Source organism: Prenolepis imparis, unplaced genomic scaffold (assembly GCF_030444845.1).
Source record: "Prenolepis imparis isolate NDT839.2.m4 unplaced genomic scaffold, iyPreImpa1.0 SCAF_10, whole genome shotgun sequence".
Lineage (NCBI taxonomy): Eukaryota > Metazoa > Arthropoda > Insecta > Hymenoptera > Formicidae > Prenolepis > Prenolepis imparis.
In genome coordinates this window covers 14,401,883-14,420,105 of record NW_028141168.1, presented here as the reverse complement: position 1 = coordinate 14,420,105, position 18,223 = coordinate 14,401,883, and the positions used below count along the sequence as shown (strand labels likewise).

General features: G+C 41.3%; 1 protein-coding gene across 1 annotated transcript; it reads left to right on the top strand.

The window, feature by feature from the left end:
• The first annotated feature begins 494 nt into the window (after positions 1-494).
• LOC145941908 (uncharacterized) lies at positions 495-17,695 on the top strand. Its single transcript, XM_083048307.1, has 4 exons — positions 495-3,591; positions 6,239-7,792; positions 8,910-9,382; positions 10,462-17,695. Exons 1-3 carry the CDS (start codon positions 3,426-3,428, stop codon positions 9,344-9,346), a joined length of 2,157 nt encoding a protein of 718 aa, XP_082904433.1. The 5' UTR covers positions 495-3,425; the 3' UTR covers positions 9,347-9,382; positions 10,462-17,695.
• The last annotated feature ends 528 nt before the right edge of the window (positions 17,696-18,223 follow it).

The following is an 18,223-nucleotide window of genomic DNA, read 5'->3' as shown; positions in this document are numbered from 1 at the left end:
CTCGTCGGTATCTAGCGGCCGGTTGCTCCGCTCTCTCCCTCTCTCCCACCTTCTCCCCCTTCTCTCTTTCTCTCTCTCAACCGCGGAAGGGATTCACTTCTCTCCCCCGTCCCTCACCTTTCTCCATCTCGTTCCATCTCGCACCCTCTCGCACCCTCTTCCATCCTTCCTTCTCGACCACCCACCGGCGGTAACAGGTGTTGGTCTGGCCCCGAACTCGTACAAAATCGATGGACGAGAGCCGGATCGGCGTCGCGAGGGGGTTTCCCCGCTGATCCACCCTGTCGGCCTTTCTCTCCCCTCGCGATAACTCTCCTCGATCGAGGACGAGAGAAAGAGAGAGGGTGAGAGAGGGTGGCGCGTATAAGAACGAAGAGAGAGCGAGATAACGGCGCCACAACCGACGTGTGGCGGGAGGGGAACCCCCGAGAAGGGAGTTCGGGAACGCGAGTTACGCGGGACGGGGGAAAAGGGAAACGGGGGAGAGAAGCGCTGCACACGAGCGCGGCGGCGAGGACGCAGGCGCCCGGGACGCGGGGCGACGCTCGTCGGCGACGCTGCATTGGCAGTTGCACCCCAGCCACACCCGGTACGAGCCATGTAGTCGGGCTACCCTCCACCGCGATACACGGCGGACAATTGTTGCTTCTGCGCCTACAGGTGGTACATCTTCGTCTTCGATCTTCGCGAAGCTCGGTCGGTGCTCGTCGTGTCCGCTGTCGTCGTCGTCGTCGTCGTCATCGCCATCGTCGTCCTTCTCGTCTTCGTCGTTATCATCGTTTTCATCGTCGTCGTCGTCGTTGTCGTCGTCGTCGTCGTCCTTGTTCGACCCGTCGTTCGCTCTCGTTCCACGTCACCGCCGCCGCCGTCGCCGCCGTTGTCGCCGTCGCGGTGCTCGTTGTCGTGGTTACGCCTCGTGTATATCCGTCCGCTGTGCGAGCGAGACCAACCGGTAGTCCGCGTGGATCGCGTCGTCGACACCACGTTACGAGGGCGTCCATCGTGACACCAGGCCCTCGGTTCTCGGCGAAACGTCCGAGGGTTGGCGACACCGCCAGGGTGCCACCGGACGTGCGGAAGTGAGAGGGAAGTGTACCACACCGGTAACTTTGGCCTCGTAGCGCTACGTTCAGCCAAGTCGCCTCTCCAACTGCGTGTGTGCACCATCGAGGGGTGCGAGAGCGCGAGGGGGTGGTGCGAGGGTTGGTTGGTTGCGACGCAAGGGGTGCGCGCGGGATTTCCGGGGTCGCGCGGTGAGAGGGCTAGAGGGAGCTATCGACCACACACGTAAGGCGGCGGCGGCAGCGCTCGCACACACCGGCGCACACGGATACACAACATCGCGGACCTGTTGTCCAACTTGTTGCTCGTCCCTGCGAAGGCACACCCGCCCATCTCCGGAGTCGAAGGTGAAGAGACTTGTTTTCGGAAAACGGAGGAGGAGGAGGAGGAGGCGGAAGCGCAACGATCGTGGAAGATCGTCGAGGCTGCACCGCGTATCGGAGCACCGCGCTCCCGAGCACCGACCCCTGGAAACGGCGGACGTGGGGTAGACGAGAGGATCGAAACTCGAAGGGAAACGTTTCGAAGCGAGAGAGAGAGGAGAAATGGAAGAGTGGAGAAAAACCTAACGACGATTAATATACATAGTGTGTTTCCGCTCTCTGTATATAAGTTTATACAACTTTTGATCGTCAGTTTAATACAGTGTTTCTTCAGTCGGAAACTATATCGGATCGTATCTTTTTTGTAAGGAGAACGGAAGTCGTTCCAATCACTATACGAAACCAAGAAGACGCATCGAGGGAGCTAGAAGAAAAACTCTTCCTTCATCTTCAGGATAGAATATCCGTTTCCTTACGATTCAGAGGACCAACTCCTTATAGAGAAACTCGACTATTCGCGTATCGAATAGAAACTCAAAGTCCGTTTATCGAACTGTATAAAGGGAGCAATAGCCAACACGGACCGTTGGCCGAAGAAACGTCGAAATTTTATGGAAGCGAAAAGCTCAAGACTTTTATCAACAAAATAAACGAAGAATCGCCTTTTAATCGCATCGCAATTTTCTCGAAAGTCAATACGAAGAATTCCCGTCATACTCCGGGATCCATACGTCGTTCTTCATCGGTTCACAGAAACCATTCAACGTTCGTCGTCGCGAGGGGATCCGGACTGTCACGATGAGAATGTTATCGTCGAAACACGCGCGTCCCAGGGCAGCGACGTCATCGGGAATCGGCGAGACAAGATATCACCTGGAGCAGCCGGGCGAGTGAAACGTTTGATTCCCCTAGAGCGACGGAAATCTCGGCGCACGACCGTTTCCGACGCATGCACTGCCGGAGGAAACGTGGGATAACGAAGTCGCGGTGGTGAAGCATAGGAGAAGAGAGAGAGAGAGAGAGAGAGAGAGAGAGATAAACCAGATATGGGTAGAACGAGCACACAGACAGGCATGAGGCCGGCGTCGTAGATAGAGAGAATGTAAATCGTCCACCCGTGAATATATACAACGAAAGCAATACTACAAACAAGGTAATCTCGAGGAACAAAGCAAAAGGCAAGCCGCACACACACGCTTCTCGCCCACTCAACCACTTATATAATCTCGCATCCCCAATCGACCTGAGAGAAACCGCGTGGAAACACACATCGTGTACACGTTTCATCCTTCTTTCCCCGGTTCGATCGGGAGCTCCTCTCAGCTTTGCTTCACTTGAGAGATATTTTAATATGAATGTATATACACGCGTATAAGAGACACCGTAATCGTACGTACACATTCATCCTTATATATATATAATTATACAAAAATATATATATAAATATAAATATACATTTACACAGGAGTCCTATTGAAAATAATCGTGCAACGACGTCTAGGATTAAATAACGATATATCGTCTGGTGAATTATCTGCCGAGCTGAGCGTTTTATTTTCCCTAAGGGAGCAGCCGAGTAACGTTCTCTCGCTCCTCCTTGCTACAGGAATTTCAGGAGTGTAAACGGAACAATTCGATCTGTCACCGAGATCATGTCGCGTCTCAGGACATCCGTAGGGAGGAAGCGCGCGGATGGGACGGACAGTTGGAGCATCGATTGAGGGATCGATCGACGTCCGGTGGAAGATAAAATCTCGCGTTTCCGCGAGAAACGGCAGGAACGATTAACGAAAGGAAGCAGTGCAATCTGGTGCGAGGGGGAATCGCGATACTTTGACGTTTAACACTTCGCAAATCACATCATCGGGAACGTACAAATATATACTTGCAATAAGATACTCCAAGTACGAAGAAGAAACGACGAGGGAAGGAATACTCGAGAGAGGGTTGTTTACTTAACGCGATTGTTTGGTGATCTTAGAACGATACACCGCGATATTAATCCCCCGTAGGAAGTGCGCGACGATCAGAGAAGCCAAGATGCCGCGTTGTTACATGGTGAAGAAGGCCCTGTGCAACAAGTACATAAGCAGCGTTGCCAGAGGATTCGAGAGCTGGGGTCGAGGAAGGAGCACGCCATCGCCAACCACCATGCAGCTGCTCGTCTCGCCCACTGAGGGGCACGTCGGACCCCCTGTTGCACAAGGTACGTACACTGACGGAATTTTCTCTTACAATTTACCCTGAAAATCATGCTAATCGTGGGACAATATGGTATGGAAAGAATTTTATGAGAATTTCTCTGATTAATATTTATCACAATAAAATATAAAACATGTTTGATTAATTTCACTATGCAGTTTAGTAAAATTAATCAAACATCTTTTATATATTATTGTAATGGATATTATTATTTTTAATGTGATTATTTTTTTTCTTTATCACTGTGCAATTAATATTGAAACAATAATTAATGTATATGTACAGTAGAAGAAAAAAGATGTTGTTCAAAACTATGAAAAGCTCGTCATGCAATTTTGCGATGTGATCGCATGCAAGATAATCCTTACAATTGTGCATGCATGATAGCTCGGCTAATGAATGCAGATCTTAAGAGTGTATTTTCTCGAATTAAGTGCAAGCAATAAAATCAGATCAGATGCAATGGGTCGGTGGGTTAAATAAACGTTATACGTGGTTGCCTTTCGCTCTGACCGCTAATTAACAACGTCCTCGCGCAATAACAAGTTGTTGTCATTAGAGTCTTTCTGCACGCAACAAACATCGCTCTTTCCCCCGATGGTTCATCGACCTTAACTGGCGTTTCGAGATATCGAAATGCCTGTGGATTGATCTAAAACACGGAGGAAATAAAAGCTTTAAAAGCCCTCCTTCATCGCGCTTTCTCTCTCGCGAACAGATATATATTCTAAATATATATTAAATATATTTATATATTCATTAATATATATATTAATGAATTACATATTATATAATTGAATTTTATCCAATAAATGAATTCAAATTAGTCCAGTTTTTTGGTCGTCAATATAAACCTTCTTCTATATTCTTTACGACTGGCGGTTTTAAAAAATATATATTATTATTATATTATATATTATTTATTAATTATATATTCATAACATATTTTTATTCAAAATATAAATATATTTCTATTACATTATATTAATTATAAATACATATTGCATTTATAATATAATATATTAATTATATTTTCCTGCGTATTAAAATAATTTCTCTCTCTTTCGAGAATATTTAAAAAAGGAGATAGAATTATTCCTTTTTTTTGCATTCTCTCGCGAGTGTTTTAGTACTTTAGCGGTACTTTGAAATTCACTTGGACGCATATAAACGCACCGGCCCGTTTGTATCGAATTATCAAGCGATAATTGCACACGCCGCTGCGCCGCACCACGTAATTCCCGACAATGCGCGTTGCCTGGTCGCAACGAAACGACCTTAATTGTTCCGTGGAATTCCCCATGGCGTATTACTACTTGTACGGCGCATCCGTAAACTCTCTTCGTGCGAAAATGGCATGCGAAACTTGCCGAGACATAGTAAATGCAGTTACAAAGGCGACGCTCAGAATCATCGTAATGCGCGTGTCGTTATAGCACACTGTCGTTACGGAAGAGAGTTTCGAGTGCAATTCGGAATTAGCCGAAATCGCGTTTGCGGAAGCGTTCAAAGTGCGGCGAGTCTTTTATTGAAATTTTCCCGAATGGTTCGAAGGTGCAGTAATTAAGGAAATTAATCGCGATGGTGCATTTTTACAGATAATATGTAAAGAGAGAGAATATATGATAGCTAAAGAGTTGGAGCAAGTAATAAAATTATTAAATCAAAGCTTCTTGTCCCACATTTTTATTCGAAAAAAATAATTTGCAAATTTTTACACGCGCGGGTTCAATATTAATACATAAACACGTTATTAATATAAAAAGATGTGTGTATATAAAAATATGTAACTTTTATAATCTCATATCTCTTTTTACAGTATAGAATATCAATACCCGCACGACACACAGGAATATATATTTCCGGAAAACTTTTGCGTATATCCTAGGTTGATATACGACGAGAAACAGTATATCGTACTGCGACGCGAGGAACGGGACACCTATACGATACATTCGCGATAATAATTCATAGCGACGTCGATCCGTTCGCGAACTCTTCGTGATCGCAATAGAAATTTATCTCGCCCCGCGTGCGGAGAAACAAACAAGGACGCAGAAATATTAAAACGGATCGACAACGGTGGCGTAAGGAAGTCGGTTGCTCTCTTAAAGCGAAACGTGCACTTTCATAACCGAGTTATCATGAAATTTTATATCCGCTTACTCCGGGCGACCTTCTAGCTTCTCTCTGCTGCCATCCCCTTTGACCTCGTTTCTAACATATTTGCCTCACCCTCCCCCGTCCACAATCTCCACAATCCGTATTGTGCAACCCACATTTTCCTCCCCCACCCTCCCCTCTTCCACCTTTCTCTTCGTCTGTACGCTGCACTTCCTGCTGCCATCATCAAGGTTCGACACTCTTTGCTATCGAGTCGGTAACGAGAATCGGATACCATTCTTATTCCATTTAAAAGCTCGCGGCGTCGTTAAATCTCGATTAAAAAGTCAAACGGAAGCGAAGAAAGCGAGATTACACCCCCGCGGCACGAACAGAGACGTCTCGCAATAATACGAACCGATTTCAATCGATTAACTTGTATATAAATATATGTATATCGTCTTTCTCTCTTATACATACATATGTCTCGCGGACTACCTGGAATCATCACGAAGGCGCAAACTTATCAACTCTATGATTCCCGACAGAGTATCCCGACACGCAACCGATGGCTTCCGCCGTGCCCGAAGCGAAGTCCTCGAAAGAGGAAGCCTCGAGCGACGCGAGTAGCGCGTCAACGACGACAACGACGACGACGACGATAGTTGCGTCGTCGTTGTCGTCATCGTCATCATCATCATCATCGTCGTCGTCATCACCACCGTCGACGTCATCGTCGTCATCGTCGTCATCTTCGTCGTCGTTATCAGTTATCTCCACGGACGCGATATCCGCGACGGACTGCTCGATGACGATGCGAATGGAGACGACCACCGTGATCACCGTGACGCCATGCACCACGACGACGTCTCCGACGACTCCGTCGCCGGCGGAATCGATCGTCTCTCCCGTCGAGAAAACGACCACGACGACGGCGACGACGACAACGGTCGTTCCATCCTTACCTCCGCCGAGCGTGGTGCGAACGACCTCCGGGAGAGCCGAAACCGCGATCGCGACGACATCCATCGCGACGCTGTACCATCCAACGTCGGTCGGGGACTCGTCCTCCGTCGCCTCTACCACCTCGACGACGCCCTGTCACCTGAACGACGCTCCGGAGCACTCGAGGATGACCAACGACTTCAGGATACGACTCGCTCCCGCGTCCTGCGGCGTGCTCATGCCCAGCCACGTGTCGACCATGTTCAAGGATCGTTCCGCGGCGGAGACGGAGGCGGCGCACGATCTTCTGGAGCTGTCGCGATCGCTGCCGCCATTACCACCACCTAGTGTCGCGATTGGTCCTCAGAGCGTGGTCGAGGCACCAGCGAGCGACGTCCAGGAGATGACGGTCTACCAACCGGCCGAGCAGCCAATTTATCAGGTGAACACGATCGATCTGACCGGCTCGACCATCTACGGCCATCATCATCATCATCATCAGCAACAATCGCAGCAGCAGCAGCAACAGCCCGCCGCGGCTGCAGGCATCATCTATGAACCCAGTGCGACTATCGTGCCACCCTCGGGCAGCGTCTTCATACCTTTGTCGCCGGTACAAGAGATTCTGCTCACGTACAGCACGTCTAGCATACCGTGCACGTCGATCGTCGCTCAGCAGCCGCATCAGCCGCCGCCGCTGCCGCTGCAGCAACAGCAGCAGCAACCGTTGCAACAACAACCACAATCGCAGCAGCAGCCGTTGCAACAACAACCACAATCGCAGCAGCAGCCGTTGCAACAACAAGCACAATCGCAGCAGCAGCCGTTGCAACAACAACCACAATCGCAACTGCAGCCGTTGCAACAGCAACAGATCGAGACGACGCCGCCGTTGACGCCACCGACTTCCGAGTGCAGTAGCGACATCGAGAACAGCAACCCCAACTCGCAGCCGACGCAGAGGGACAAGGAGGTGCAGACCATCACCGAGCAGACGGAGGGGGTGAAACCGGCCAGTTATACGTACGACACGTTGCTCGTCTCGGACGGCAGGTCGAAGAACAAGAAGGCGTCTCCCGCGCAAAAGAACCAGGAGACCGAACCGATCGAGACGCCCGAGACCTCCAAGACCGGTCGTTATATGTGCTGCGAGTGCGGTGAGTAGAATAAACTGAGGATAAATTGAATTAATCTCGCGATATATTGGATTGATCCATATCTTTCTTCCTTTGGTTTTAAAAGTTTATTGATTTTATAGTTTTTGTGTTTTGTGCTATTTTTTTTTTTTTTTTTTTTCAATCTTTTATTTCGGACAAATATTTCAACGCTTATTTGTGTTATTTAAATTTATTGATCTCTAGCATAGTAGTCGTATTTTAAATACTCTATCTCACACGCCAAATCTATGTGAAAAAAGAACACGAGGATATTTTGTATAATATTCTTTTCGTGATTAGAAACATGTTGAAAATATAATTCATGAGTTAATATAATATATTAAAGATTACAATCACGATTATGTATATCAAGTACAATACATGCCCTTAATATAGTACTCTCATTACATATATTATATATTTATTAATATCTCTTCCTTTTATACAGAAAACTTTAGCAAATACAAGTTAAAAATACATTGAGAGAATTTTCTTTTAGAATTTATCCTGAAAATCATGGTAAGCGTGGGACAATACGGTATAGAAAGATTTTTATGAGCATTTCTCTGATATTTATCGCAATAAAAATAATAATATCTATCACAATAAAATATAAAACATGTTTGATTAATTTTACTAAACTGCATAGCATATAATTATTTTTATTGTGATAAATATTAATCAGAGAAATTCTCATAAAATTCTTTTCATACCATATTGTCCCACGATTACCATGATTTTCAGGATAAATTCTAAGAGAAAATTCTCTCTGTGTATAATATTTTATCTCTGTGATATAACACATATTAAATAGTAAAAATATTAAGACAGAGTTTTAACCGACAAGATTAATTACATCATACATTATCAAGATATTAATTTCTTAATACTTATACTGCACACATTACCCTTACACCTTACACAATTCTCTATAATATTACTTTACATTGTATGTTTATAATATTAAATTACAAAAAAGTTTATAATATCAAATTATTAATGTTTGAATCAACGAATATCGTGGATAGGATAATCTCGAGATACACAAACTTGATGAACATTGTACGAATATTCGCTCTCCTGTTAACCCGCACCCTTTCTTCTGTTTGCTCATCAGGCAAGCAATACGCGACCTCGTCGAATCTGTCGCGGCACAAGCAGACGCATCGCAGCATCGACTCGCAATCGGCCAAGAAGTGCATCCACTGCGGCAAGGCTTACGTCAGCATGCCCGCCCTGGCGATGCACGTGCTCACGCACAAGCTCACACACAGCTGCGGCGTATGCGGCAAGATGTTCTCGCGGCCCTGGCTGCTACAGGGTCATCTTCGCAGTCACACCGGCGAGAAGCCGTACGGATGCGCCCACTGCGGCAAAGCGTTCGCCGATCGCTCGAATCTACGGGCGCACATGCAGACCCACTCGGCTGACAAGAACTACGAGTGCTCCAAGTGTCACAAGTCGTTCGCGCTCAAGTCTTACTTGAACAAGCACCTGGAGTCGGCGTGTCTGCGCGACATCGATAGCGACTACGAAATCGACACGCCGCCATAAGGCCGGGATGTCGAAGACGCGACGATCAGGACGTAGGTAAGGTTCGCGGAAATCAATTATTTCTTTATAATTTTTTTTTTTTTTTAGTTGAATTTTTAGTTTTTTTAAATTGATGTCGATTTCTTCATTCTTCTTGTTTCTCGCTGGAAAATACTTAGCTCGCGCGTGTCGCGAGCGACTTTGCGTTTTCAACATTCGTGAGTGAACGGGCACTTTAATTCGCCGCGACAGACCCGCGATCGATCGTGACTGTTGTTCTTGTATTTAAACCTAATAGCGCGTCCGTGCTAACCGATCAATCCGCAATTTGCAGCCGGTCATGCATGACGTAAACAGAAGATTGCAGCGGCGTTGACCGGCGATGTAGAAAGAGGAAATAGTAGTACATATGCTGCATATAGATACACACCTTTGTGCATCCATTCATGGACCAAAAAGACAGAAAGGGAAGACGAACACGTACACACACAACACACGCACACACACAAATACACGGGAAGTCTGCAGACCTCTCATGCGGATGCGATTGGTTTCGATTGTTTCGCACGGAATTTGAGTCGGCAGTCGAGTCTGCCATTGAGTTCGATATAACGACAGCAACTCGTGTTCCTCTTGTCCTTAAGTTTGAAAAAAAATTGCACGTTGTTTGTGCAAAGAGATTTAATATCGAAATTTTCGGGTATTTGAAAGTTTCGCGAGTTATAACGTTCTTTGTTGAATATTGGCACTTTCGTTTAAATTATTTTTTCATTAGATATCATATCTTAAAATGTATATCAATTTGATGTGTACTGAATGAAAGTCTTAGATGTATGTAAATTTTATTTGTATTTGCCAATTTATCAAAATATGTCTCTCTCTCTCTCTCTCTCGTTTCTTTTTTTTTTTTATTAAAATGTTCTATTTTCTTCTCAAAAGGATATTAGTGCGATTAAACACGTTTTCGAGATCCAAGCGTCTCGAAACTTATCGTAATGACTCTGCTCTCTGCTAAGTCCGGAGAGATTGGATTGATTCGGATTGGAGAATACATGAAATAATAAAAGAGAAAGAGAGAGAGGGGGGGAGAAAGAAACAGCTTTAGTTAGTCGATAAGATTTTACTCAAAATTGCAGAACGGGCTAATGACTTGCTGTCAACTGTCGAGAAGAGCTCCACTCTTTTGTGCATCACACAGACGACGATCAGACGTCGAATCTCCGGTAACATCCAATTTCAACCGATATCTCTCGGTAAGCGCAAAGTAATTCGATTTACTCGTCGGCTTTAAACGTCGCGGATGAGCGAAAATCTCGGCGGCTGCTACTGGAGAGGACGAAAGAGTAATTGACATATCGGCGTCTCTGGATCTCGCGCTCGTCTCCTCCACTCGCGAAGAAGAAAAGAAGTTTCTCTGAATATTTTACCGCGCTTCTTCTCGCGTGTTTCGGCGCCCGGTTCTATTTTCGAGACCGTTTTCCCGATTCTCTCTCCCTCTCCTTGACGCCCGAAGAGGAGATGTATATAGGAGTGTATATACACGTGCGAATATTTCCAACAAATACCTTTTTTTTGGCTAGAATCGATGAAGTCGCCCATTAATTTTTCATTCGTTGCCGACTACATTTTCCGATCAAGTTCCACCTACGATAAACTTCAATTTCTCCGTCCGAAATCTTTGTGCGTTGATTTCTCCAAAGAATCTTTCCCTGAATGAAGTACTAACATATTGAAAAAAATAAAAGAAAAATCTCGCCGATCATTGAGAGCTCGTTCTTCGAGATGCAGAGAGAAACTTCTTTTCCATCAGTGCGAGAAGATCTGTATTTTGATTCGCTAAGTTATTTTTAGGCAAGTCTGCCGTCTGTGAGGATGCCTCGACATAAAAAGATATTTCAATATTTCATAAATGATATCGATATGTTTGGGCATCCTCTCTCGCGAAGATCGATATGATAGCATCGCAAATACACCATCTCATTTCGTGAATTCGCAAAAACGACGAATCGAGATGCTCTCGTCGAAATGAGCAGCGATAAAGTCGAAAATAGTGCAATAAGTTTCTTATGTAGTTTAAAGAAGCACTTTTTTCATCCATCTTTGCTCGACGATGAAGATTCATCAGTGTTTGTTTTTTTTTTTCTCTTTTCTCTCCCGAAACGAGAAAACTTTTAATCTTCTCAAACGAAAAATATCTCTAGTAATCTTATTTTTTATTAAAAGGACGATCTCAAAACGTGCAATTAAAATTAGGGCTTTTAAATCTGGTGATGTGAAGCGGATTATCGAAAATTTAGTTATCGCTGTAGGTTATTTTATATATATATTTTTTTTATTTGTAAAAGTATTGCTGTATATAACGATGGCACCTAATGGCAGATAATGCAAGGTCGTTTGCGCATTTAATGGTGCACTCTCGCGCGATTTTTGCCGGGATCCTTAACGTAACGCACGCGCGGGTGCTCGTGGAAAGTTTTCATCAACATTTCACGTAAACTGGACCACCTGTTGAATGCAGAAATGACCATTCGGTGGCAAAAGGGTCGGTCGTACTGCTACCCTGAATTATGGAACACATCATTTCCTCGGTTGTTAAAAGCGCGAGCAATTGTAACGTTTCGTATGGTTTATCGATATTTTTTTTTCGTATTCGCGCGAAAGAGATACATCCCGGATTTTCCTTCGATCTATCGGTGATATCATTTAGATACTCCAAGTTATTTTTATAGGATATTGAAATTATTTGTATCCTTTGTTTTTAATTTTTAATGCTCGATGTGACAAAGTGCTATGAGATTACTTTGTTAACGAGTCTTCTTTCCCTATCGCACGTTTGCATTATTATCAGAGTTCCTACGGACAAAGTCTTTGATATTTGTTTTCTTTTTATATCTTTTAATTTGTTTTATATATCTTGTTATTATACAAATTATTTATATATGTGTATATATAGAATTCTTTAGGAAATCAAATATTTAGTCATCCTCAGTATTAATAGGAATATTGTTGCTCAATTTATTTGCTTTATTTTATAAAGTCTCTTCGCTGATATCTAGTCATACGATTACTTTTTTACAATTACGTGATTCCTATCTTTTAGCAATATAATAAAAAATCGCGTATATGTAGCACGTGAAAATCTAATATACTGACAAGGAGGTGTTATATTATTTGAGAGAGATATTTTCGCGCTTCGAGCAAGAAGAATGAAAAGAGTGAATCGCGTATGAGTGCGTTTTATAGACGGTTGCATTGCGCAACGTCATACTATAAAGATATGACCAAAAGAAAAAAAGGGAGGAAAACAGAGAGAGGAGGAGCAAAGGAGGATGGAATTATAAGGGGGGAGAAGAAAAAGTACTTACGATCTAGTCAACAAGTTGCGCTTGAATTACATCCCTTTTATCTTAGTTGCCTAAGGCGGTCGCATGTATAAGCGAGAAGGAAGAAAAAGTGACGCTTATATATTTTCTCTCTCTCGTCGTATATTTTAAACCTTTTTACTTTTTTTCTCCCTCCCCCTCCCCCCCGTGTCACTTTGCACGTCCCTAGAGCGTTTCTAATATAACTTAGACATATTTTGGTACGGAAAACTTTACGAGCGATTATAAGATAACGCGAGGGAGGGATTGATCGAACTTAATTAATTAATTAATTAAACGTAGTACACGTGGAACCACACGTGGTTACACGCTTATCGTTAACGAGATTTTAGCGCCCAGTGAGCGAGAGAAAGAGAGATTTAGTGATTTTAATTAATACAAAAGTATCAACACCAAGTGAGTAGACCTCGATCGCTTTTTATTCGCAGTAGAAACGCAACGATAAGGGTGAGGGAGAGGAGAAGTCGCCGGAAGTCTCCTACCTAAGATTCATTTCCCTTCCTCTCGAGAACGCGACGTCGAGAGAGAGATGCACTGAAATGTAAAAATAAGATATGAGAAATACGTGGAAGAAAATTCACAACATCCACTAATGTAATAATGTAACGTAATAACTGAAAGAAGTAACGAAATTAAAAAAAACGGGGATGTGTGATAAAAATATTAAAAAATAATCCACCTGAGAAACATATCGTTTATCGATATATCTGTTGCTGGTTGAATCTCTTTCCTCCATATAATGATGAAATAATAAAATAATAATAATAGAGATTTTACAAAAATTAAAATTTCTCTCTTTTGAGCGAATTTTTAATTCTTTAATTCTATTTTTCGCAAGACGCATTCGTCTTCTGCAAGACGTTGCTCGTATTTTGTTCTTACATTTCGTATCTCGACTCGTATAAAGTCGTCTCGCAAGAAAGTAGAGTCGGGTCTGTAGTCTTACGGGAAATCACGAAACGCACGTAGTTCTGCAACTCGGCCACGTTTTTTCGTAATATATTTGAGATTTTAACTGTAGACACTCGTCTCTCTTGTACCGTATTACAATACTCGACAGTCAATCGAATCTATAATTAATAGAGTAACTCGTAACGGTAGTCAATAATAGAAAAAAAAATAGATGGAACCGTGAAGGAGGATGAGCGTTTATCCGCGACCCCGTACCAAGTTGAGTCCCAAGTGAGTTCCATCGAGAATACGTGAACATCGTGGCACAGTTTACAGTAGTTTTAGTATCGCAAGCAAGAAGGGTGACAAGAAGTGAAACGATGTTTCGTGGCACGATTTCGTGTCACCATATACACACATTTGTGTGCCGGTAACAAAATAATATTTTTTTTAATTTGCCAAAAAATAAAACCTGCGAGATAATTAATAAATTTTTGTTTATAAAAAATTAGCTATTGATTGAATTGTTTTCTACAATTTATCAGTGTTATCTTTTCGTAAATAAAATATTAATAGATAAAAATAAATTATAGAATAAATATTGACAAACACATAAAACTTTTTCATTATTTTTGCGTTGCAATATAAATAATCATTGTACAAAAATAAATTTTATACCGATAAAGATATTTATTTATTTGACTTCTGTTTTTAATCATAAATTATATAACACAAAGTTCACGAAATCTTGCTGCGAAATCGATATTTATCGACGTGAAACATTAAACAAGAGAATTAGAGAAGCAAGAAAAGAACATCCTGTTGCAATAGATGGTTGTCTAGAGGGGTGAGATCGCAAAAGTCACAGAATTGATACTCGTAAGCGCGAGATAGATGAGGGCACAGCCAATTACTATTAAAAAAAAAGAGAGAGAGAGAAAGATGCACAAAGAGATGATTTAAGCCAGGCCCCAGGACGATCATGCCTCATACGTTTCTCACGTCTGGGGAAAGTTCTTCGTCCGTATTGCGCGTGTCGGGTCTGAATAAAAACAACAGTAACCTCGCAAATTGGGCGCATTCGTCTTGAAACTTTTTTTCGTTTCATAGGACAAACAATACGGAGATGTCAGACGGATTAATCCTTATCCGAACAACCTAAGATAAAAAGCCACTCGTTGTTATAGACATATAAAAATATAATATTGTATAAAATAAAAATATATTTTGTTAATTTTATATATCTGTATAAAATATTTCATATCGCACCTCTCTCTCCGTAAATATGTATTTGTTTTCGCAAACGATTAAAAATAATCTAGAATATATTGTAATGGTGGAAATTTGTTTTAGACAAGGAATATGACTTGGTTTTGTGAATTTTATAAGTCGACGTTGCTCAGATAAGGATTGACATTCGTAATTATATGTAATACACGAATACATTTTTTTCGATCTTACTATATCGTAATATGAAGCGAGAGCAATTATTCGTGTCTCACATTTGTATTATCGATCTAATCCTTTACAGTTGCAACTTTTTATGATAAGGCGTTTATATAATATATCAAGTCGAATGTAAAAAAAAAAGAAGAGAAGCATTTCCGATGTAGAGACATATAACATGCGAGATACAACAATAATATATGAAATGAGAAGGCAGGAACCGAACGCGGTGTCGCGCGCTTATATAAAGACTCCCAATTCAAGAGGACCAAGTTGCTAAACCGTTTCTATGCCGTTCTACGCGCGTGTGCGCGCAAGGCGAGTTTAACAGTCGTAGTATACATACATATATCGTCTTCGAGGTGATAAGAATCGTCAATATAAGCGATAGGAAGAATAACTCACTCAACTAACTGAATGTTAATATATCGAACGTAAAAAGAGAACAACGAAAATGTGACAAGCATTGTACGTAAATATAAAAATAATACTTAGACACACACCGAGAGGGGAGGGGGGAAAAAGGTATCTATTATATACATACACATACACACACACAAAAAGGAAACTATATAGATGTATGTACATGTATGTATGTGTTAATCGACGGAATTGCACTGAAATTTTTATTCGTTTCCAATCTGATAACGATGCCGTTTTACATAGGTCCGAATAGATTAGATTAATATTATACTTGTTGCATTTCGTTGATAGAGATAAGATATACATCTCTCGCTCGACAACAAAGTAGTACTCTTTGACTCTTATATTGATTTAGCCGCAACAAGCGCAATTTATTAAAATTTTGCTCTCTATTAAAATTCTTTTTCTCGTTTCAAGATTTCTGAAAATAATATTCCGCGGAACGAAACAAGATAAAAGGAATTTCAAGTATGATTCCGTCAATTAATATATTTCCAGAATTATTGTAATTGAGTCTGAGCGAAGCGAAGAAATGTGTCGCGATAGTCAATGTGTTATAAGAAAAATACACCTGCATACACATGTACACGAACTTGCGGAGAAGCAGGCATGATCACCGCTAAACCTGGCTTTTCACGGGCGGAAAGGGAAAAAAAAGATAGAAAAAAAACGCATATAAGGATACATAGGGTTTAGATTAGTGTGATACAAGGTACGACAAAGCAATAATTTAGTGATTGTACGATATACTTGATTAGCAAATTAGTGCTAAGTTAACGATACTTTCGAAATCTATAAATATTTACTCGATATAAATCGTATAGTTTTGTAGAAACGCTGGAAAGATTGCCATTTCAGAGTAAAACTGTCTTGGGATCAAAAATTTAGGAAAAAAAGAAAAAAAGAAAAAAATTGGTAGTTTGAAAGTTAATGGACAGAGACAGAGAACCGCAATATATATATATATATATATATATTGTATAATAAAACCTGATCACAGAAATCTGCGACGATCTTTTTCTTTCGTATCGGCAAGAGACAAACTTTTCTTGAATTTAAAAAAAAATAATAAAAGAGTAAATAATCAATTAATCCTGTTTCGAGGAAGTTGTTCGCGCCTTTTCCTACGGAATGAGTAATTTTGAATAATTGTTCGATTATATCGAAAAAAATATAAAATACAGCCTTTACATTCCTTCATAATATGATGCAATGTTTCGTCATTAAAAAGTGGGAGCTGTCTTATACAGGTGCCAAATTTATGCACGCCGAAAGATAAAGATTTGTGAAGAGATGAAGAAAGAAAAATCCGTATCGCAGTGCAGAGTATCGTTTATGATGAATTTATGACATTCGCTTGTCTTCACGTATTGTTGATGATACACCACACATAAAATGAAAATCTTCACTTGAAGAAGGAGACTGAAATAAATGTATTATAAGTTTTTTCCTAATTTTTTAAAACTCCAAAAGAACCGTTCGGCTACAATTATTGGCTAGTACTAATGTATGATAATTTTTCATTTTTTGTGACAATATTATTGCGGAAAGATGAAAAATTTGCATTACAGAAATGAGATCGCGTCGGCAGAAGGTTTACTCTGATCTGTCTAAACGTCAAGTTTTTAACACAGGTGAAAGGAACGCAAGAAATTTATTGCTATCGGAAACTTGTAACCGCATAAATTTGTAGCGTAAATAAAAGTGAATTGGTAGAGGAATTCACTTCTTTCAACACATCCCGGAAGCAAACTTTATATAGAATTTTTAGAAAATATACACACAGCGCGCAATTTGTTAGCAAACGATCGATACACTTATATCGCGAGGCTTACTTTTCATCACACATGGGTATCAATTTCTTCGACGTTATTAAATATATAAGACACGTCTGTGCAAATGCATCGCAATAAAAAACACTGTCTGCAGTGCATTGAAATAAATACGCGTAGATAAAAATATTTCCAACAAAATACGTACAAATGGCCGAAGAATGAATTATCAGAATATAAAGATTTTTTTTCTTTTTATAAAAAACAGTATAATAAGAAATAACATCAGTCGTTTTATAAATCTTTGTTTTTCTGGTGAACATTGTTTTGTTGACGAAATATATCGCCGAAATTGAATGGAATCTATTATTTGCGGCTTATCTTTACTTGTGTAAAGCCGATAATCCAACGAGATTGGACCGGAATACCCCGTTGTAATATCAAAATTGATTCATTGTGCGTATAATTTTTTTCTCACACACACACACATACACACATACAATTTTACGGACTACCATAGAAAACTCGTGCATGTACGAACGGTGATAAAGGTGAATATGCCAACTTTGGAACAATGTAACACCAAACTTCAACTAGAAATATGTACACGTCGCGCGTACTTTTTAATGTCAAACCAGACTTTATTAGTCATTTATAACGTCGTGTCGTTGCATCTGTACACCTACACCTGTCGATAGAACGATTATCCCCTTCCAAGGGGATAGAGAGACCCTGTGCTTAACATCTCCGCAGATTCAGTACCTGTCACGAAGACAAGATTCCATTTATATGATGCTAAAATAATTATGATAAAAAAAAAGTTCTTTCAGATAATATTGATACGCTTAAAAATGTTTTCAGATTTTCATATTGTTCATCCGCTCATCGTGATGATTATTTTTCACTGAAATTCTCAAATTAATCGAGGTCAGGTCAGATCAGCTTTCGCGTGTCAGGTGTTGAATCGAGCGTTGAATTAACAA

Excerpts from the sequence above, each read along its gene's own strand:
- LOC145941908 (XM_083048307.1), top strand. The coding sequence starts at position 3,426 with ATGCCGCGTTGTTACATGGTGAAGAAGGCCCTGTGCAACAAGTACATA. Across the intron at positions 3,592-6,238 it reads CGGACCCCCTGTTGCACAAG|AGTATCCCGACACGCAACCG; the intron begins GTACGTACACTG and ends GATTCCCGACAG. Across the intron at positions 7,793-8,909 it reads TTATATGTGCTGCGAGTGCG|GCAAGCAATACGCGACCTCG; the intron begins GTGAGTAGAATA and ends TTTGCTCATCAG.